The sequence below is a fragment of the Adiantum capillus-veneris genome, chromosome 2 (assembly GCF_014529385.1).
Source record: "Adiantum capillus-veneris isolate H3 chromosome 2, ASM1452938v2, whole genome shotgun sequence".
NCBI lineage: Eukaryota > Viridiplantae > Streptophyta > Polypodiopsida > Polypodiales > Pteridaceae > Adiantum > Adiantum capillus-veneris.
The window spans coordinates 116,305,110-116,327,803 of record NC_140932.1 but is presented as its reverse complement, the minus strand read 5'-3'; the positions used below and the strand labels follow the sequence as shown (position 1 = coordinate 116,327,803).

At 42.8% G+C, this 22,694-nt stretch overlaps 1 protein-coding gene and 1 long non-coding RNA gene across 7 annotated transcripts in view; one reads left to right on the top strand and one right to left on the bottom strand.

Annotated features, from left to right (window-relative positions):
* The window catches only part of LOC147463436 (uncharacterized), a 67,879-nt gene that overhangs the window by 6,884 nt on the left and 38,301 nt on the right, over window positions 1-22,694 (bottom strand). Inside the window, exons 4-5 of one of the 5 annotated variants that reach the window (XR_015185137.1) lie at window positions 19,895-20,088; window positions 19,388-19,402 (exon numbers count right to left, since the gene is read on the bottom strand). The exons of 3 other annotated variants lie outside the window; for them this stretch is intronic. This is a non-coding gene — a long non-coding RNA (uncharacterized LOC147463436). Of the gene's footprint in view, window positions 1-19,263; window positions 19,403-19,894; window positions 20,089-22,694 lie in introns of those variants that run through there. One more of the 5 variants, XR_015185134.1, reaches the window with a different exon arrangement.
* LOC147463437 (uncharacterized) overlaps window positions 1-22,694 on the top strand; it is a 67,167-nt gene that overhangs the window by 6,531 nt on the left and 37,942 nt on the right. For both annotated transcript variants that reach the window (XM_086488825.1, XM_086488830.1), the window contains exons 9-11: window positions 18,604-18,690; window positions 18,810-18,995; window positions 19,195-19,362. In XM_086488825.1, coding sequence (XP_086344951.1) covers window positions 18,604-18,690; window positions 18,810-18,995; window positions 19,195-19,362 — 441 coding nt within the window. The remainder of the gene's footprint in view (window positions 1-18,603; window positions 18,691-18,809; window positions 18,996-19,194; window positions 19,363-22,694) is intronic.

Sequence of the window (22,694 nt, the reverse complement as noted above, 5' to 3'; positions counted from 1 at the left end):
TCTTTCAATGTCTGAAAGGCGACAACCTCTGTGGGTCCCCACGAGAAAGGGATTCCTTTCTGTGTCAAGACATGCAAAGGGGAAGCAACCTCTACAAACTTTCTAATGAACCGGCCTAAGATTCTAACTTCATGGACATTCTTCAAATCGAGCCAATTACGGATAGTCTCTGTTACGAGGACGTGGCAGCTGCTAACCTTAGTTGTTGATTTCTTGTCAATGATTTTTGTTTTATTTTTGAGACCCTCTTTTTGAAGTTGCAAATGGTCGGACATTGTATGGCCAATGTGAACGGTAGTTTCACCCGCAGACGGGAAGTTGGTCGGCACTAGAATTCGTATAGTAAGATGATGTCTAGGCTCAGTTCAAGATCATGTAGCTCCCTCCGTTGCACTTAGCAAGTTGGTGGATACTAGGAAGTGAACTCAATAAAGGCACAATGCCAAGGTGGGGTCACCAAAGGAAAGTACCCGACAGCTGGGCCACATTGCATTTTTGGATGCGGTCCCAATGGGGATAGATGGTCATAAGACCACTGAGAGCCTAACAAAAGCATCTCCTAAAATTTAGGGAAATGCTATTTTGGGCCATAAAATCTGTTCGCGTCATTAGCTTCAGAATGACAAGAGGAACATTTTATTACTCTGCCGCTAAGTCAGCTGATGCACTAGTTGAGAGATTTTTAAGCAGGAAGCCCAATGCGGGCCAATTTACTAAGTCTGGGAGAACAAAACTCGTAATTGACTTTTTGGATCAGTTTTGGAGGCTGCTAACTCTGATTTTCAGCCATTTTCTCTCCATTTTAGCTTCCCATGACTTTACCTAGGACCAAGGAGCTCATTTTCAGCATTGGAAGGCATTAGATGCGTGTTTACAGGGCTGTTTTGTTGAGTTTTCAGCGATACGCAGGTTTTGGCAGCCATGGAAATCTTCCCCTTTTGAATCTATTTGTTGACAGATGCATTACAGAGGTCAAGCGCAGAAGAGGGGGCGCTCGATTTATGTTGGGGAGATGCTTCATTGAGAACCTGTCTCACAGGTTAAGAGCTATGGTTAAGAGCTATGGAGTGCTTGCTTTCCTCTCTATGTACAGTGTGGTGCTAGGAGTGATGACCTGCACACTACACATTGCTCTCTCTCCCCCCTACGTGTAGTTATGTGATGCTCCACAAGAGGGCTTTTCATTTGACTGATGTACAGCTGTGTGGTTTCATGCTTTTGTGCCGAGGCAAGAGCCTCCTTGAGCAGGAACAGGAGTAGCTGCTACTCCAAAGCAGGCACCGGTGAGGGTCATAACCTCCCCAAACAGGTGCGTTTTCAGTGTTGTGTATGCGCTGTTTTTGGACTGTTTTGCAGCCGCCATGATGCCAGAATCATTGGGAACCGTGCCCCACTGTTAGACAACAGTTCGGGGACTGTTTAGGGCTGAAAGCAGATGAAAAACCAGTAAATACAGCGTGCTGAATTTACTGTTTTGGGGCAGGAATCAGAGGGTTTATGCCAGTGGAAGTGAGTTCTAGCAAGGGAATTGGTTTCGGGCAAGTTTTGGGGCTGTTATGTAGCCGAAATTTTGCCAAAACATGTGGTCTCTAGCTGGATACAGGTAAAGAATTCCCGGGACTCTTCTTTGTAAGTTACCCTCTTAAAGAATAAAGAAATACAGAAAGGGGTGCCAATTTTGGGGCCTATAGGTTGTCGGGAGCATTCTAGCTTCCGAGCGGTGTGTCTACTTAAGTATTAATTCCCGTCGCAGGTTCCTCTTGCAAAGTACTCTCTCTCTCTGTGTGTCTAAAGTAAAGTAAAGAATTTCGGGTGAGAGCCAAAGCCTACCGTCCCACGGGCCGGTTTCAGTCTCTATCTTGGCCGGGTCCATTTGCACTCCTGCTGTTGAAACGATGTGTCCCAAAAAGTGTATCTTGGGTAGGAAAAAATCACTTTTCTTTGCATTAATCACCAACTTGTGATCTCGTAATGCCTGAAAGACTTGTAGCAGATGTTCTCTATGTTCTGCCTCATCCTTGGAGAAGACAATAATGTCATCAACGAAAGTGCCCACAAAAGATCTGTACTCTCTGAAAATCCTGGCCATCATTCGGTTAAAAGTCGTTGGAGCATTAGTAAGGCCAAAAGGCATCAAATTCAGTTAAACTGAAGCTCGCTCGAAAAGTTGTCTTGTAGACATCTCCTGGCGCGATTCGGATCTGATAATATCCGCTTTTCAAATCGATCCTGTTGAACAAGAGGATCCATGTAGTCTATCAAGAATATCATCGATCCTCGGAATCGGAAATCTGTTCTTCATGGTGATTTTATTGAGAGCTCTAAAATCAATGCACATTCTCCAAGATCCGTCTTTCTTCAAAACCAACAACATCGAAGAGCAGTCAGGTGCTGTACTCGGCTGGATAAGACCCTTTTCCAAGAGGTATTTCACTTGGTTCATAATCTCTTCATTCTCGGCTTAGCTCACACGGTAAGGTGGCCGGTTCGGTGATGTGCTTCCAGGTATCAGATCAATGGTATGATCCTCAAGATGGTGACAACTCGTCTGGCAGGCCCTCAGAAAAGCAATCGGCATGAGTGTGGAGAAAATCTTGGCGTTCTTTATCAAGCTCAAAACATATTCGACCTTCGATCGTCATTCAGTTCTCTCCAAAAAATCGAGTAAAGAAGCTGAATTTCATCAAGTACAACCTCTGTGCCCTTCATTTGTTAAAGTCGCTTTCTCAGCCCGATAGTCAACCACGGCGTTGTTCTTGTGGTACCAAGGGATTTCAAGGAGGACGTCACAACCTCCTAAGGTCATTACGTAGAAGTCCTCATGCCCTAAACACCCCTGACATTGCAAACGAAGTTTGCCAATGATTGGTGTAATGGCAACATCCCGTCCGGGTGCCGCCAGAACTGCCTCTGCCTGTGGCCTCAGCCTGTCGGGTGTAATTCCAAATCGAGCCGCCAATCCAAAAGAGAAAAGAAGTTGGCCTTGGCTCCTCCATCAAAGAAAATGAGGGCTTCTTGTTCTTTCACTTTGCCCTAGGTGCGGCAAAGTTTGTACTTTCGTCCATTTGATTCGGTTCGGGACCCACGCAATCTGGTACCAGTTTTGTTTTCATCTGCCCTTTCTGCCACATTCCTCTGCTGCTCTAGAACTCTTTGGCCTGTCTTCAGTCTGTTCTTGATGTGCCTCTTTAGGGCCCTTTGCAGAGATGTGTCCAAATTTCCGCAACCAAAACACTTTCCCTCTTTGAGATAGATAGCCTTTTCTCTAAGAGTCTGTCTGGGACGTGTATTATTCTTTTCTTTGTTCTGGGAACTCTTTCTATTTCTACTTTCATTGTGAAAGGTCTGTTGGGTTCTCTGAGTCAAAATCTCATCCGTGGGGTAAGTCAAAGTTCCCGACTGTATCGCAAAAACCCCGTTTTACATGACCCATCAATTCTTCTTCAAAAAGTTTGCATACCGTGGACTTGGAGTACTTGAGCATCTAATTAGCACACTTGTCAACTTGCAGTCGATGCTGAAACTCCATCCTGTCGAGGTCACTTTGCAAAACAGAGCCATACTCTGCTTCCATTTCCTCCGAAAGAGGCTAGCTCCTGCTAGAACCTCCGGTAAATCCAAGAAGCGTGTGCGCTTCGCGGATGACCCTAGTTCATCTTCTCTTTCTCACAGCTCGGAGAGTTCCTCTTCCTCCGACTCTAGCAAGGAGGATGGGAAGCACTGGAAGGGGAGAGAGACTCAAAAGAGCAAGAAGAGCAAATCCCATAAGAAATCTTGGAAGCATTGGAAACTCTTGACAGTTTTGATGAGGACACCTTGTCCTCTGATAGTTCTGATTCAGATGAGTCCATGTTCGGAAAGCAGCGGAGACACTGGTACCTTTTGAACCAGTATGACCATCTGGAGAGAAGAAAGGTGGGAAGAACAAGGATTTTAAAGAGGGTGGGCAAGCACTCAAGTTTGACACTTTTTTAGGCTATAAGGACATTCACAGAGCTCTTGCATTTATATAGCGGGTTGACAATATCTTTTCCAGAGGACGTTTTTTCGAACATTCTAAAGTACGAAGAGCGTCATCATGTCTAAAAGGGAATGCCCAAACATGGTGGTCGACCCTACTGTTGTGCAAGGAAGCGCCTACAAAGGGGTTAGAATTCAACCACGTCTTCACGTTGTCAAGCATTTTTTGGATAAGCATGAAGTCACTAAGTCATGCCAAAAAGCTTGCCCACTAGCCTCATGTATATATGTGTACATAGCCTTGCAAGTTTTGGAAGTGGCCTTGTAAACATTCATGTATAAAGGTGTGATTTTGCCAAGCTTGAATGCTAATGTTTTGGGTTGTTCGAAACTCCAAAATATGGTTTTTAATAAGTATTTTTAGCCGTGCTTTATAGCTTGTGAATCGAACTTGTACATCATGAGTTATGAGCATCTGAAGCGGACTGTCTCAACTTAGAAGGTGATTGCAGGTGCATACGAGAAGGGAAACTAGGCCAACTTGGGGGTCTAAAATTAGAAATGTTGAAGTTTTATATTTCTGGAGATAGCCGAGGTGATGAGCTTCGAGCCGTGTGTAACGGTGCGTCATTCAGTGACCGGAGCAACAAGGTATGCCTTGAGGAAAATTGTCCGAGAAGTCCTCTCATGCTTTGGGAGAAGCTGGGAATTTTTGGGAAAGTTGGGAAGATTAGGGAGAGTTGCCATGTGGCATGGAAGTAATCCCACATGGGAAGAGGAAAGGGGAAAGTGGAGGGTACATAGGGAACTTTGGGTGCCATTATGGTGTATCAAAGGTGAAAGGAGCTCTCTCAAGGCTTGTCTATGGGGGCTCGTGGGCTCATGGGGAAGGAGATGGCGCATTTTGTGAGTTACCATTGCCTGGACAGGCACTTGGCCACTTTTTTGGTCCCCGGACACTTGCCCCCACCCAATTCCTTGGTCAAATGGTCATCGACAACTCATTTTTCACCCAAAAAAGACCAAAATTGGACCAATTAAAAGGTGCCCAAGGAGAAAGCCGTGTGGGCTAAGAGCAGAGAGAAAATCCTTTAGGATTAGAGCCAAAAAATCCCCCTTTTTAATAGCTGCAATTCCCTGCACACCCTTTTTCCTAACAGAGACTAGCTTTTTTGGAGCTTTTGAGAGATACCCAAACTTCGAAAGCTTGTAACTCTCTTGTCTATTGTCGGAACCATGCATATGGACACTCTACAGAGGTCTACACGACACAAGCTTCATCTTTATGGTCTTGGTTTTCAGCAATTTTAATCATGATTTGGGTTAAGGCTCTTTCCCGCCCGACTTTACAGGTGTTCAGCATAGGTGTTTTCCGAAAGTTTTATGGTGTTTCCTTCCAACGGTGTGGTGTGTGCAAGGCTATAGAGATTCTTGTTTTCCTTCTTGTTTGCACGCTAACAACGTCTATCTTGCTTACAGAAGAATACAAAGAGAATGTCATTACAGCTTGGAGTCAAATAAGGATGACCAAAGAAGACACCTTGGACGATTGTTGCTAGAGACTTTGGGATACTTTTCTACCAGCGTCTTCCTTGAAGAGAATTACCTTCATTGAGTAGTTTTGTTGCAGTTTACATTAAAGAGATACGTCTATATTGCCTGTAAAAGAAGTTGGACTCCATTGAAAGACTTATGGGCCTCGCTAAACAGGAACTTGGTACGCATGTCGGCACACTTACGGACCCTTTTGACAGGCCAGTGTCCGCTCAAAAGAGGAAAACTTCGTTCAATGGTAAGCAACAGAAGAAGAAACCAACCGGTCTAAAATTGTCAGTCGAGCAACGTGCTGAGTACTACATAGAGGGAAGTGTTATGGTTGTGGAAAGAAGGGGGCACATTCTTGCGAAGTGTCCTAACAAAGCATCAAATAATAAGCAGAGGACAAACCAGAGAGTTCCATGATGGTTGAGGAGCATGCAAAGAAAGGGAAGACAAAGGTACGACTAGATCTGGATTTTGTGGGAACAAACCCATCACAGATAAACGAGAGTATGCAGCTCTTCAGAGCGTGGGGCAAAGTATTAGGAAGTCCTTATTTTCTTCAATGGAAGAGCCAAGGCAAACTTCATCTCGACTGAATTGGTGGCTCGACTTCGAATCACACCACAAGAAATGGGATCATTGATGGAGGCAATTCCAGCAGTATCAAGGCGAGATGTGTCCATTACACCTGTCTCATAGGGAAACTTTAGTTGCATTGCTAGGGTTTTTAGGGCATGAGGACTATTACATCATGCCTCTAGAGGGGTGTGACGTCTTTTTGGGAATCCCTGCACACCCTTTTTCCTAACAGAGACTAGCTTTTTCGGAGATTTTGAGAGATACCCAAACTTCGAAAGCTTGTAACTCTCTCGTCTATTGTCGGAATCAAGCATATGGATACTCTACGGAGGTCTACACGACACGAGCTTCATCATTATGGTCTTGGTTTTCAGCAATTTTAATCATGGTTTGAGTTAGGACTGTTTCCCGTCCTGATTTTACAGGTGTTTGGCATAGGTGTTTTCCGTAGCTTTATGGTGTTTCTTTTCGACGGTGTGGTGTGTGCAAGGCTATAGTGGTTCTTGTTTTCCTTCTTGTTTGCACGCTAACATCGTCTTGGTGCCCCCACGGAGGAGTAAGTGCTCCTATGCTTCAACTGCTGTGAAAAATGTCTATTCTGTACGCAGTGAATGTAAATGGGATGTGGGTCCTTATGGACAATTGCCTATGTATGTGCAAATTGTGGACAGCACTTGAGGCGGTCGTATAATTGGATTGCAGCCTTTGGAGGGTCGTGAGGTTTTGTGAAGCCAAGCACTGGGGGCCGGGTTACCCAGTGTGAGGTGGATTAGGTATTGGAGCAATCCATCGACATCCCTTGAGTTTTCGACGTCACATGTAAGTGTTTTTGTGGCAATCAAACATGGTAGACAAGTTTCCATAGTTTCATGGATTGTCTAATGAAAATGCACAGACGTTTATTGAAAAGTTGGAAGTCAATTGCTTACTACAAAAGATACTAGACCGAGTTGTATTGTTGCGGCTGCTGCAATATAGTTTACAGAATGAGGCAAAAGTTTGGTTACACAATTTTGAGGAGTTGATGCAGACACAAAATCTAGGGGTGGTTTTGGACTACAATCGTGTGAAGCAAGCTTTCCTGGCACAATACCGATCCATCGAAGTACTTGATGAAGTTTGGCATGAAATTCTGGGGTACACTTCGAGGGCTAATCAAAATGTTGATAATTTTGTCATGCAGTTCACCCGTTTATGGGATAAATGGGCCCGGGCTTTGGGCAATGAAATCCCTCCATCCATATTAAAGAAGGACCGTTTTGTGGCCAACTTAACAGAAAGTCTGACGTTCAAAGTTGAACTAAAAAGACTCGTCACCTTCGAGGAGGCAGTCGCTATCGCCAGAGAGAAAGAATGGAAGGCTCAAAGACTTAATGAATATGAAAAAGCGGTCCCTGTACAAAATAATGGTGGCTAAAAGGAGCAGAATCAGGCAGAAACTGGAGGCCAGCCTATTCAAAGGGCTGCTAATACCCAACAGTTACGACGAAATATGTAAGACATGATGATCATGATGCAAGAATTGCGACTTAGTGTTCTTGGAGGAGGTGGTCGTGGTTTCGGTTGTGGTAGAGGGATAGCTCAGGCATGTGAAGCTCATCCTAATGCTAATGCGGGTCGTGGACAGGGTGGTTTTGAGCCGCATAGGAGGTTCATTCCTACTTGTTATAATTGTGGTGAGCTTGGTCACATCAGCACTTATTGTTCAAAGCCAACAAGGATGGGAGGTGATATGTTCCCACTTCCTTAGCAGATTCCCAACAGGGCTAATGATTATGCATTGGATATACGGGGAGACCAAGGTGCTGAACAGGAAAATCAAGCCTCGAGCTCTGGTGGTCATGTGGGTATTGTGCGGGTAGAAAAGAAAGACGCAGATGTGTTGCGAGTAGGCAAAAGAGAGAGGGAAGGCTATGCAGCACCAGGGCCTAGCAGAAAGAAAGGGAAGGAGAAAGAGGGTGAAGATGCGACAGCCAAGAGAAAGAGAAAGCCTCGTAGACGATTTGAAGTGGCAGATTTGCCTTTGGGAGAAGGCCAAAAGCTTATAGTTTAAAGGAAGACCTGATTGGGAGGAAAGTAAATTGTACTTTTGGACAGTTGATGAATATGGTGCCCAAACTTAAAAGGCAGTGGAAGTCATTAGTGAATCCAGAAAAAGAGTCGAAGCATGGACATGTCAGAGTGTTATTTGTGGGAGAGTTACCCGACATCTGTCCTGTGGTGAACGCTTGGCACAAAGGTGTGGGCATGGGAGAAGTCTACATTGATGAAGGTGCTCAAGTGTGTGTGATCACACAGTCATGTGTTGAGAGACTGGGTCTCATTACATGCGGAAGCTCTGGGTTTCGGATTCGACTAGCAAACCATGCCAAGGTGAAATGTTTGGGGATGATAAAAATTTTGGAAGTTGAAGTCTTTAACGTGAAGGTTATGGTGAACTTTCATGTTATGCCACCTGTCTGGGAGCCTTTCCTCTCATTCTGGAACGACCTTGGTTGAGAGCTATTCGTGTCGTGCAAGATTGGGGCAAGGGCACAATCGATGTGCATGGCAAGAAGGGTGAAAAGAAAGTGTTTGATATGACTACCAAACAACCTATGGCACTTGAAGATGTAAGTGAGAATGTTGAGTCCGAAACTACCAGTGATGATAGTTCTGAAGACTCAGGAAGTAGCACCACTTCAAGTTCCAGTAATGAGGGTGAAGTGTCATTCTTGTTGTTGGGTGAGGAACATAAAGAAATTAGTGAGGTGTTGCAGATATCAGGGAATATAAATGCTTCAAGTCGTTTAGAACAACTGGAAGATTTGATGCAACCAAAACAGGAATTGCCAGTGAAGAAAGAGTTGATCCAAAATATGTTGCGTACTGATTTGACGCAAGGAGAGAGAAAGGAGTACTTAGCAATGTTGGACGGGTTTCCAAATCTTTTCATTACCTCATATCAGGAAATAAAGAGTTTTGTTGGGGATCCTGTGAAGATCGAGTTAGTTGAAGGGGCAAAACCAATCAGACAGAAGTTATGGAGGATGGGCAAGGAGCAGATGAATGCCTTAAAGGAAGAAGTGGATAATCTTTTGGATGCAGGGTTCATTGTGCTAGTGGATAATGCTGAATGGGTGAGCCCTGTAGTAATCACCCCAAAGAAAGATGGGCGTTGGAGAGTTTGTGTTGATTATAAGCCACTAAATGCGGTGACCAAGAAAGATTCTTACCCTTTGCCTTTTATTGATCAATTATTAGATGCAGTGGTGGTTTTGAAAGATACAGTGTCTGTGATGGGTATTCATGATACTTCCTTGCTCCTGAAGACCGGAAAAAGACTACTTTTATCACGCCATGCGGTTGTTTTTGCTTTTATTGCCTTCCTTTTGTGTTGATAAATGGGCCAGGAGCCTTTGAAAGAAAAGTAGATTGGGTCCTTACCCTGTTCCCTGGGAAGTTTGTCAAAGGATTCATAGATGATTTCTGTGTATACAGCTCAAGAAAAGAGCATGTTCAAAAGCTTGAAATGACTTTTGCAAGATATGATGAATGTGGGGTCAGCTAAACCCTAAAAAATGTCATTTGGCACAGCCACGGGTGAAGCTTCTTGGGGATGTAATTTCAGAAAATGGGATTGAAGCAGATCCAGAGAAAGTGGAGGCTTTGTTGTTACTGTCATCTCCAAAAGATACCAGACAGTCGGCCACTTTCGTACACAAAGTTAAATATCTGTTTCGTTTCATACCTTTGGCATCACAGTTGTTGTATCCATTGCAATTAAGAATGATCCCTTGGAGTCGTCTCGTGACTGTGACGATGTTTTTGACCAAGTTAAAAAGGTTTTGAGTATGCTTCCCATTATGTAGGCTCCTGATTGGGAAAAGGAGTTTTATGTTAACCCATCAGTAGGAGATGATGCTATCGAAGCTATGTTATTGCAAAGGGGGAAGGAATCTCAGTATATGAAGCCTATTCATTATGCTAGCAGAGTGAAGACCCCTCGTGAAAGGGATTTTTCTGAAATTGAATTGGTGATGACTAGTATGGTTTATGCTTGCAAACGATTCAGACACTATTTGCTGCAAATGTCATTTACCTTTCTCACCAGTTATTCATTGCTTCCCCAGCTGTTCAATAATTCAAATATATCAAAAACACTGATAAAGTAGGTTATTGACCTTCAGGAGTTTCAGTTCACCTTTTTAGTGGAGGAAAGTACTCGGGCTACCCTAGCAGATCTTCTCACTTAAAAGTATACTCCGGTTTTGGTCAAAGAAGAGGTGGTGCGGAAAAAGAAAGTCGAGACTCTTGCCATCTCTAATGCTTCACTATTATATTTTGATGGTTTTTATCGAAGAAGTCATAATGCTGCTTCAGGAGGCATTGTTATTTATGATGCACAAGGGAAGCTTATGAGGAAGCAAGGGCTGAAACTTGATGCCAAAAGTAACAATGAAGCAGAATACATGGTTCTTGAAGGTGGTTTGCATATTTGCTTACAATTGGGAATTAAACGCTTGCAAATTAAAGGAGATGCTTTGTTGATTGTGAAGCAAGTGTTTGGAGTATGGAAGAATAAGAACCTTAAACTGAAGAATTTATGCTTCAAAGTGAAAGCGTTGCTCAAAAATCTCGAAGCATGGAGTTTGCAACATATTGAGAGTTCTCAAAATGAAGAAGCTCATGATGCTGCCCAAGAGATATCACTTGTGTGTTTGTGATAAAGGCAAATGCTTCTTTATATCATGGGAGGGAAATCGTATCAAAGGAAGTGGATTTTCTATTAACAGGTGTTTTACCTTAAGGTTTACCATCTTCCAAAAAGTATGCGTTCATAAGGAAAGCTAGGAAATACAAAATGCTTGATGATGTGCTTTAAATGAAAGGAGGTGATTTGGTTTTGCGTCGTGTGCGAGGGATCTTGTGGAGGCCATTTTGCTATGAAGATCATATTGCATAAGGTCTTGCAAGAAGGTTATATATGGCCAAGTATTCAACGGGATGTTAATGATTGGTGCAAGTCATGTTTGCCTTGCCAAAGGATGGGAAAGAGAATTTTGAAGTCTGAATTGCGAAAGACAATTCTAGCTTTTGACGCGTTTGAGAAATGGGGTCTTGATGCCATTGGACCCTTCTCTATGACTAGCAAAAGAAATGCTTTATATCTTGACAACAATGGATTATTTATCACGATGGGCAGAAGCCAAGGCTGTCAAACAAATTACCAGTAAAGAGATGAAGAAATTTGTTTATGAGTACATATGTTGCAAATTTGGTGTGCCACTAGAGCTACTTTCTGATAGAGGACCAGGATTTAGAGGAGAGCTGTTTGATTTCTTATGCGAAAAGCTCAATATACATCATAGATACAGTTCTCCCTATTATCCACAATGCAATGGTCTTAATGAAAGATTCAATGGAGAGTTGGTAAAGATCTTGACAAAGATGACTCAAACACATGAGAAGACTTGGGATTCAGAGTTGCCTTGTGCGTTATGGGCCTACAGAATTGCTATCAAAACGAGCACAGGATTGTCCCCTTACCACTTGGTTTATGGCAAAGAAGCTTTATTGCCAATTGAAGTGGAAATTCCTGCTCTCAAATTGTTGTCATTGGAAGATGAAGAGCAAACAAATGCATGGGAGAAAAGGTTATTGGATTTACAATGCTTGCATTTGGATAGAGTTTTAGCTTTGAGTGACTATGAGGAATTGTCAAAAAAGACTCAACTAAAAGCCAATGAATATGTGGAGGATAAGAAAATTGAAAATGGTGATTTGGTGTTGCGATACAATAGTAAGTTGGAGAATACCTTTAAAAAGAAGTTTCAAATCAAATGGGAGGGTCCTTTTACTGTTGTGAATAAATTTGATAATGGCATATATCAGTTGGCTGATTTGGGTGGTGCACAGCATAAATATCGTGTTAATGGTTATATATTGAACAAGTATCTGGCGCGTTTGATGACAATTGTGACAAATGAAATGTTATCAATGGAGGGAGACAATGTTGAGACATATGAGGATATAGATTTGGGCAATTTTAATCATGATTTGGGTTAAGGCTCTTTCCCGCCCAACTTTACAGGTGTTCGGCATAAGTGTTTTTCGAAAGTTTTATGGTGTTTCCTTCCATCGGTGTGGTGTGTGCAAGGCTATAGAGGTTCTTGTTTTCCTTCTTGTTTGCACGCTAACAACGTCTGTCTTGCTAAGAAGAATACAAAGAGAATGTCATTTCAGCTTGGAGTCAAATGAGGATGACCAAAGAAGACACCTTGGACGATTGTTCATAGAGAGTTTGGGATACTTTTCTACCAGCATCTTCCTTGAAGAAAATTACCTTCAAAGAAAATTACCTTCAAACAACAAGTTGAGCAATTTTGTTGCACTTCACACCAAAGAGATACGGCTATATTGCCTGCAAAAGAAGTTGGACTCCATTGAAAGACTTATGGGCCTCGCTAAATAGGAATTTGGTACGCATGCCGGTACACTCACGGACCCTTAGGATAGGCGAATGTCCGCTCAAAAGAGGAAAACTTCGTTCAATGGTAAGCAACAGAAGAAGAAACCAACCGGTCTAAAATTGTCAGTCGAGCAACGTGCTGAGTACTACAAAGAGGGTAAGTGTTATGGTTGTGGAGAGCAAGGGGCACATTCTTGCGAAGTGTCCTAACAAAGTGTCAAACGATAAGCAAAGGACAAACCAAAGAGTTCCATAGTGGTTGAGGAGCATGCAAAGAAAGGGAAGACAAAGGTACGACTAGATCTGGATTTTGTGGGGACAAACCCATCACAGATAGACGAGTATGGAGCTCTTCAGAGCGTGGGGCAAAGTACGTGATTAGGAAGTCCTTATTTTCTTCAATAAAAGACCCAAGGCCAACTTCATCTCAACTAAATTGGCGGCTCAACTTCGAATCACACCAGAAGAAATGGGACCACTGATGGAGGCAGTTCTAGCAGTACCAAGGCGAGATGTGCCCATTACACCTGTCATAGGTAAACTTTAGTTGCATTGCTAGGGTTTTTTGGGCATGAGGAGTTTTAGATCATGCCTCTGGAGGGGTGTGACGTCTTTTTAGGGATCCCTTTATACCATAAGAACGACATCATGGTCGATTATCGGGCAAGCAAATCCATGTTGAAGAATAACAACGGTAAGGAAATTATTCTTGACGTAAAATTAAACGGCGAGTCTGATTGGCTTCAGCCGTTTCAAAATTAGATAACTCTAGTCTCTTTGTTTACTCGATTTGAAATGAACTCAATGAAACTAAGAAGTCAAACATGTCAGACTTAGATAAAGAACAACAAGAATTTTTGCAACCTTAATCCGACTGTTTCTCTTAGGGGTTGCTTGGAGAGCTACCTCTCCTGATCAAATTGAAGATCATACGATTCATTTGATTCCTAGCAGCACGCCACCGAACCGGCCAAATTACAAAGTAAAAAGAGCCTAGAATGAGGAAATTATGAGCCAAGTCAAAAAACTTCTTGAAAAGGGTTTAATCCAGCCCAGTACATCAAGTTATTGTTCATCAGTGCTTCTAGTATTAAAGAAAGATCGATCTTGGGGAATGTGCATTGACTACTGAGCTCTCAACGAAATCACCATTAGGAATAGGTTTCCAAAACCTAGAATCGATGCAATCATTTCATCTTTCCGACGCGTGCTCAAACAATACACACATAAGCGAGCACATGTAACATGATTTAGGAATTCCATTTCAAATGTACATAATTCATTTGAGAAAATGTTGTCAACCTATCAGTATCCCTAAATTCTTAAAAGAAATCAGTGACTTTATTCCCATTGAGGTAACCTATGACAAAGGAGTGAAGTAACTCCCCTCTTGTGCAGCCCACACCACCCAGATTCAACTTACTGATTCATCGGTAACCTTTAGAATAGTCGGTGCTAAACCAAAAGCCTCAAGATCAAGCTCTAGTATCTGAGGAGGGTCCACCGAGTCCTCTGAGAGCCTGATAATTCTTGAACTTGATTAAATATCGTTGTGTCGAGTTGCCTTTCACTTTTCTTTCCTTGTGAGCCAAGACCTGTTCTAGAATGAGTATCTCTTCCACTTTTGGAAGCTTGTCTAGCTCCCTGTCCACTAGTACTTCACCTTTGAATGAAATGCATTGTGAATTTTCCAAGTATCTGGTAACTTCAGTCTGAAGGATACATCATTTATCTTTTCCTGTATCTCGAAGGGTCTATAGTATCTCATACTTAGATTTTGAAAAAGCCTCTCCTTACCCTTCCGCTTCTGTAAACGTGCTTTCTCAGCACCCAATAATTTTCCTTTAACTGCAAGTCACATTGATACTTGTCTGCTGCCTTCTTATGCAGTACTTCAGCCTTCTCCAAAGCCTCCCTTACCTTGGCAAAAGCAGTGTCCAGATCCTTGTGTATACGAATTTGCTTAAAAAATCTTATCCTTGGTGCTCAGAATGGTTGGAACCATCCTGACACCCTCGAGGATCTCAAATGGCGCCTTCCCAATAGACGTATGAATTGTGTTGTTGTAAGAAAACTCCACCAAAGGCAAAAACTTATTTCACTAAGTCTTTTGATAAAAAATATACGACTTTAATAGGTCTAAAACCACTGAATTGGCTATCTCTGAGTGCCCATCTGTCTATGGATGAAATGAGGATGAGAATTTAAGTCGTGTGCCTATATTCTTCCATATTGGCTCTTCAAAACAAACTCGTAAATCAAAGATCTCTATCTGACGCGATAGATTCAGGCATATCATGTAATCTAAAAATCTGTGAGACAAACAATTTGGCCAAATGATCGGTCTTCACTATCTTCTTTACCCGAATAAAGTAAGCTTGTTTGCTGGATCGATCGATGCCTGTCCAAATGCCATCATGGGAGATTGAAGATAAAGTCCATTGCTATACTCTTCCAAGGTTGGTGAGAAATAGGTAGAGGTTGTAATCGACCTGATGCCTTGTCTATCAAACTTGATCTTCTAACTCACCAAACAAGTGCATACAAACTCATCCACTTCCTTTTTGAGCCGAGGCTAGCAGAAATACTGTTCCACACCTTTCAAGGTACTCTCAATGCCTCTATGCCCAGCAAAAAGTAGATTATGGCACTCTGTCAACACCTTGTCCTCAATCCATGTGTGACACAGCATGGTCTTTCACATTATATAACCTTCCTTTAGAGCATAGCCTGCAATTGTCTCCCCACTTTGTAGACGGTCAAAGATGTTTGCGAAATCTGGATCTGGAGCGTACTGATCAATCACATCTTCAACATTTTGATGATGTGTAGCCGAAATGGCCGATATCTGTGGCTTTGGAGACAACATGTCTACCACCGAATCCTTCTTTTCCATAACATGAACAATTTGGCATTGGAACTGTGACAAAATGTTAGCCCATCTCATTTATTTATCCGAAAGCTGTTTCACAAGAAATGCGTGAGACTATGATGATCTGCAAACACTGTAAAATCGGCTTCGAGTAGGAAATGTCTTCATTGAGTCAGAGCATATATCACTGCTAACAGCTCCTCGTAGATCTGTGCAACCTGTTCTAGTCTAGAAAACATTCTACTCTCATTGGCTACAACATGGCCCTCTTACATTAAGACCTGCCTCAAACAGCATCCACAAGCATCATTGTAAACCTCAAATTGTTTCCGTAGATCTTGTAAAATCAATACAAGACCAATTGTCAATTTTTCCTTAAGAATCTTGAATCCCGCAGACTAAGGCAATTTCTGATGGTCCCCAAGCAAAAGGGAACCCCTTTCTGATTCAAAATGTGTAAGGGAGAAGCAATCTCCGCAAACTTTTTAATGAACCATGTGTAATACAAACATAAGTCCAAGAAGCTTCGAGCTTCATGTAAATTTTTCAAATCTTGCCAATCCTTGATGGTTTCTATTTTAGTAGGGTCCATATTTACACCTTTTGCGGAGACGATGTATCTCAAAAAGTGTATTTCTGGCAACAAAAACTTGCCCTTTTCCCCGTTGAGACCATCAATCTATGTTGTCGTAGTGCTTGAAAAACCTGAAGATCTGGTGCTTGTGTTCGGCTTCACTCTTGGAGAACACGATGATGTCATCGAAAAAGGTGCCCACAAAAGACATGTTCTCTCTAAAAATCCTATCCATCCTCTTGTTGAACGTTGCAAAGCATGTGAGACCAAAAGGCATCACCAAATACTCGTACCATCCAAAGGATGTCCTGAACGCGCTCTTGTACATATTTCTGCTCTGATAATAGCCACTTTTCATGTCAATTCTACCAAAACATGTAGAACCCTGTGGCTTGTCAAGTATACGCATTTTATCTTAGTCACCTAAAGGGTGATGTGAATGTGATAGTAATAAGATTTAATAGATCAAGACATCCGTGAAAAGATCATCAAATTTTGGATGTGATTGCTAAATAAGTTATGATGATCATGATTCTCATATGAGATCTCAACGTGGATAGTGATGTGAATATTCAGTGACTATCGTCTTTGTGCAAGTGCTGGATATGTATGGTCTAGTACGTCAGTACTTAGAGTGAGTGTCTATTGACTCTATTGAACTAGTTTTTGTCTTATGTCTGTTTTTGCAGGCATAATCGAGGGTGATTACAATTCTTTCAAGAGGGGGCTATGTCACAAATTAATGACATGGCATGGCCTAACTGACAGAACCCGGCGGACGGGCCTAAAACTTAATAAAAGAAGCAGAAGAAGTCTTTATCAACTTGTAGATTTTGGCCAAGAGGCCAAAAGGGGTTAGGCTTCTAAACCTAACCTCTCATGACATACAAAGAGTGGCTGAGGGACCTAAAACCCTTAAATAAAGCAACAAGCAAAAAACCCTCACGTAGCCAGTTGTATGGACAGCTTGGAAATCAGGGAACATGCTGATGTACGGATTTCCGCAATTTACGAGCAGCCCTTTGGGTGCTAGCTTTTGGAGCAAGAGATTTTGGCTTGTATGCTTTTGGCCAGGGCGTCTTTTGTGGCAGATTAGCTTGAGAGCACTACAGAGAGAGGACCCTTGGACGTTATACTTGTGCAAAGTAGTCTCCCATCTCTAGGAGGTATTTACCATATCTTGTGTATCTACTAGAATCCTCGGAAACTCTCTCGATGCCAAGATTTGCACGGTCATGCTTACGGAATTCCTCTTCTAATGTATTAAAAATGACAACCTGACAAGAAGCAGTACTCCACAACATTGGGTCGTAAAAGGCGATTACCCATTTGGGCTAGCATATTCAAAAATAGAAGGCACAACGTTACGGCAATATATAGAGGCGACAATCCCATGTTTAAACTCTGATCCACATATGATGAGCATGCTCATCCCTTCGTACTACTTCTTTAATAAGATGTAACTCCTCCTTGTAGAGCATATCAACCCCTCTTGATCCTCTAGTAGTATCCTCACTACCTTCTTTCCTAGACATTGATTCCATCTTTATCCTGGGACTGTGGGCAAGGCCCTCATCTTGCACTCATGAGTTTCTGAATATAGAACAATACCTTTGCAATTCCTCCTTGTAAAGCATGGCAACACCTCTTGATCTACTACTAATATCCTCACGAGCTTCTTTTGTAGACATTAATTCCATCTATACCCTGAGACTGTGCGCAAGGTCCTCACCTTTACACTCATTAGTTTCCAAATACAAAACAATATCTCTGCTTTTGGAAGTCTCCTCAAATGCACATACATGCTATATCTAATCACATTGACTCATTAAAGTTCCATGCGCAAATCTTAGCATGGTCCTATAGGTCACGCACCGTCATGCACTATGCTACTTGGCAATGAGGATCTGCCATCTCTATAAACAACAGATTTTTTGCCTCAGGAATAATGATATGCGTCGTTATTCCTATGTGCTACTTGAGCATGTGTGAGATTTCCCTCCCAAGTATATTTTCTTGCTTCCAAGGCATGCTGATGTGAGAGAGATTCTCTCTTTTACCATAAATTAGCAAACCTTTATTTACGTGGTATCTCCTTTGATGCACCCTTCCCCACTCTCCATGCAAGGAAACCTTATCTTCTCACCGTATTGCATAAAGCCAACTTGTCCTCTTTCCATCACCAACTCATTCATTCAAAGCGCATTTTCCATCTCTTCTCTTCCTCCAATGGATCATTTATGATACTAGGAGAAGGAGGTTGAGGGACTAGCTTATTGCTTTTTAGCCACTTGTATCCATTTAGTGTTTTGCTCATGCTTTCTACCACAGCAGTCCATGCCTTAATCCGTTCTCTACATGTGACTTTAGCTCTTCTATTTCTTCTTGTTATTGGGGATCCATTGTACAGTCCTGGATTGTTCCATATCAAGATACTTCTGCATGCCGCAAGTCTTTTGAGATCTTCAATCAAAGCATCTTTTTTCATTTATGCAATTTAACATTTTCAATCAGGATTCAAACGCAGCAAGTGCATCATCCATTCTCTTTTGTGTGTGTGTGTGTGTGAGAGAGAGAGAGAGAGAGAGAGAGAGAGAGAGAGAGAGAGTCCTTAATCTTTTGCAGACATTGACAAAAACTATGCCTGAGACCAACATCCACAGAGGAGATGCTGAGCTTGGGGGTTCTCAAGCCCATTCACATTATCACAATGTACACAATATGTTTCTATTTCATTAGCAAGTGCCAGGGTCTTTTTGTTCATGGTACAATGTCATCGGCTACTGCTCATACCATTCAGGCTCGATGGCTGTTGAAATGGTTTGAAACAGGTGTATGGCATGTTAATGGCAAGGTCTACTTACGAGGGGATGCTCCTTGCAGATCCTAAAAGGCGACCATTTGTACTAACAAGAGCAGGATTTGTTGGTAGCCAAAGATACGCAGCTACATGGACAGGGGACAATACTTCAAGCTGGGAACATCTCTGTATAAGTGTTCCAATGGCATTAAATTTGGTAAGCAAAAACCCATCACCCCTCTAGACTGTCGCCACTGGTATTCAAATACCTCACTTAGGCTGTTATTTGGGGATATGGCAAGCCTATACACAAACTGAAAGTTGCTTCTCTCTTGATTTTTGATGATTTTCCTTCTGAATGACTTTTTTAAAGCTTTCAACAATCTCAGAAGAGATATCATGATTGTTACGTGTAGGGCCTCAGTGGACAGCCATTTTCTGGCCCTGATATTGGTGGCTTTATTGGTGATGCAACACCAAAACTCTTTGCCCGTTGGATGGGAATTGGTGCAATGTTCCCATTCTCCCGAGGGCATTCAGAGAAAGGAACGACAGACCATGAGCCTTGGTCCTTTGGAGCTGAGGTGACACGAACTTTTCTACACCATCTGCTGCTTTTATATTCTGCATAGATACATTAATTGAGTTCTGATTAAATAGGGATCTCTTGAATATTAAACAGCTTGCTGCTTTGAAACACTGGCAATATCCTCTTCTTGAACACAGTAATGAAAACTTTTGAAAAAAGGAGCAATCGCACAGTCCGTTTAATCTTCCCGGCTCTCTTATAACGAAACAGAGGGATAGAACTGATGAAACAGAGTTTAATGTCAGGGGAAGGTTTGAAGTGGAAGAGAAAACCAAACATGGATATCTGAAATTTGTCGACTCAAGACAACAAATAGTACACTGAGACAATGGAATGTGAGGGCAGTTGTCATGAGGTATTGAAAGCCAACCCTAGGCAGACACAAGCTGTCCTACTTGAACACAAAAAGCCACAAAAAACTTGTCCATGCAAAAAACAGGAATTGACATAGATTGATAAGTAGCACAAAAGATTTATATCACCACGTAGAAAGTCCAAAGCACACCAGGAAAGTCCAACAAACACACCTGAAAGTCACCATCATCTGCATACATTTTTTTGTGAGAAGATCACAAAGAGATGTAGGGCTCAACGATCATAGAAAATATGTCAAATTGAATACAAGTGTTAGATGAGTCACAACTCTAACCCTCAACTCGTGATATACTACTTGAGAATCTTGAACTAGGCCCAGGCTACCAGTCCTGAAGGTATTCATGACCTGAGAAAATCCCAAAGCCATACGTGAACTTACAAGCCTTTAACTAGAGAATTGCTCCCTCATGTCAATTTCTCATCTAGTTTATGCCCACGATTATGAAAACATAAAAAATAAGGGAAGTCTTGTGCAAATGCCTTCTCTCTCTCTCTTTTGTTTTTCTTCTGTGATGGCTTCAGCTGTCACCGCCTTTTCAAAAACTTTCATGATTCTAGAGGTGATCCGAGCAGAGCTAGTGGCCCCCCCACTAGTGGTTGAGGCGCTAGTCTCCTTCATAAACTGCACATGGGAACTTCCTAGAGACAGATATGCTCGCATTGCACTTGAGTCCTCTCGACAGTTAGCCATGCAAGGAGATACAGCATGCTGGTATGGGGAGATGGCATCATGGTTTCAGGCGCATGGGTTCAGCATAGACAGGCTGCCACCATTCCAGTACTCATTGGATGCACCATCTCTCACTCTTACACACTCGGAGATCCCCAAGCTCATCCGCCAAGACCTGACCCAGCTAGACACCAGGAGGACATGGATACAGCCAGCACACGAATTGGGCACGAAGATGGCTTTCTACAGAGACCATCTTCTCCAGCTTACGGAGGATGGTTTTGTGATGAGACCCAGATACATGGACACCCACTTGTCTCATGGGATACGATGTGCTATTGGCCAGTTACGCACATCTTCTCACCAGCTGCAGATTGAGACTGGGAGATACAGCGGAGTACCAACAGAGGCCAGGACATGCCCCTTGTGTGACATGGAGCCTGAGACAGAGTTGCACTACACATGCCGCTGCCCCGTCTACTACGAGATACGAGGCCGCTTCCATTGCTTGTTCAGAGAGGGTTTTGGACCACTCTCAAGAGTCATGGGATACGAGGACCAGAGATGCCTGGGTTTGTTCTTGCTCAAGCTGCGCAGACACAGAGATAGCCTAATGAGTGGCGAGGCTAGCCAGTCTCAAAGACGGATCACAGACTTCTTCAGAGCAGACATGGGACAGTCGCCGCAGGAGCCACTCCCACAGCAGAGCTCCCTCTCGTCTCACACCAGAGGCACATTGATCGACCGAGCGACTGAACTTGGGAAATCCAGGCGCCCACGACTGCGGAGGACTACACAGCATCGACGGAGGCTACGTCAGAAGATTTGGAGCACTTTGGCCAGGCATGCACGATGCTCGGTCAAACTACTAACCGTGGAGGAGATTGATGAGATCCGCCAACGACCGATGCTAGATCTCCAGTGATTCAGCTATCCCAGCAAGCCGCCCTTTTTTTGCTTAGTTCACATCGACCAATCTAGGATCCCATAGTATATATCTTTGTTTTGTATTGTTGTTATTTTGTTACTCTGACTTTGTATCAGATCCACCACCTTGTAACTTTCTGGTCTCATAGGTCACTTTGGCCTTTTGAAGACGTTAATATAACATTTCATTTCATTTCATTTCTCTCTCTCTCTCTCTCTCTCTCTCTCTCTCTCTCTCTCTCTCTCTCTCTCTCTCTCAGAAAAGGGGCTGTATTCTGTGTACAAAAGGGACCTCTAGAGATGCTCAATGGCCTATCACCCTGCGTAAGTACAAAAGCGAGATAACAATGTGAAGGCTATGTAAACGTCAAGGTGGCATGTACGATGAGTGTAAAATGAACCACTAGGGAGGTTCATAATGCTAGGTCATGTGGGCATGGTCTCGACTGAAAAGAACTGATGATCTCGCCCATGTGTGAAGAAAGGTGCATCTACACTGCTCCGCTGCCTTGGAGGAGCCAACTGAAGTATCCAACTGACTACGAAGAGTATGCAACAACTCAATCCAAATGGTTGTCAAAATTGTGGAAGTAGGGGAAGACTGTGAACCCAGAATGTGAGCACATTGAGCCTTCCACATGGTGAAGAGAGTGATGCTGCATATCGTAGTGATAGAAGTCCAACTCGTGACCTGCAGTTGTGGGATCATTTGTAGAGTGCCCGATCTATATTCTAATGTCAGGTGCAGCCGAATTGAAATGGTGAAGATCTAGGTTTTACACTTCCACAAATACTTTACTTCTTTTCCTTGCATTAATGATTCCTTTTAGCTTGAATGATGGTTCTTTTACCTTTCCCTAAAGAGAGGAAACGAGAGAGAACAGTAGAGATTTGTAGAGGGAAGAGAAAGAAAGAGAAGAGGAGAATGACATCCAATGGGGTCGGTCCCAACCCTCTCAAGGGTCCCCCCACACCATTGCCGAGGTGGTATTTGGTTTAGATTGCGTAAATGTACGCAAATGCAATACCTCGAGTGCAGACTCTACCGACTCGAATGATGATTGTTGTCGTGATAACTCCTCAAGACGAGGCACCTCTGGCGCTGATTTGATGCACCTTTGGATCCTTCTCAATGTGGGATTGCGGATGGCCACCAAGGGGTAGATATGGGGCTGATTTGCGCTCCCGATGTGAGAGAAATGAAAGGGTTGAAAGCTGGCTGCAAAAACGTATTTGAAGCGTAAAACGCAGCAGATCTGTTGCATGAAGCAGATCTCTTGCATGAAGCAGGGCTGAAAACACAGATCTCGATGATGCCGATAATGGACAGCAATGGAGCACTTGATGCCGGTGAG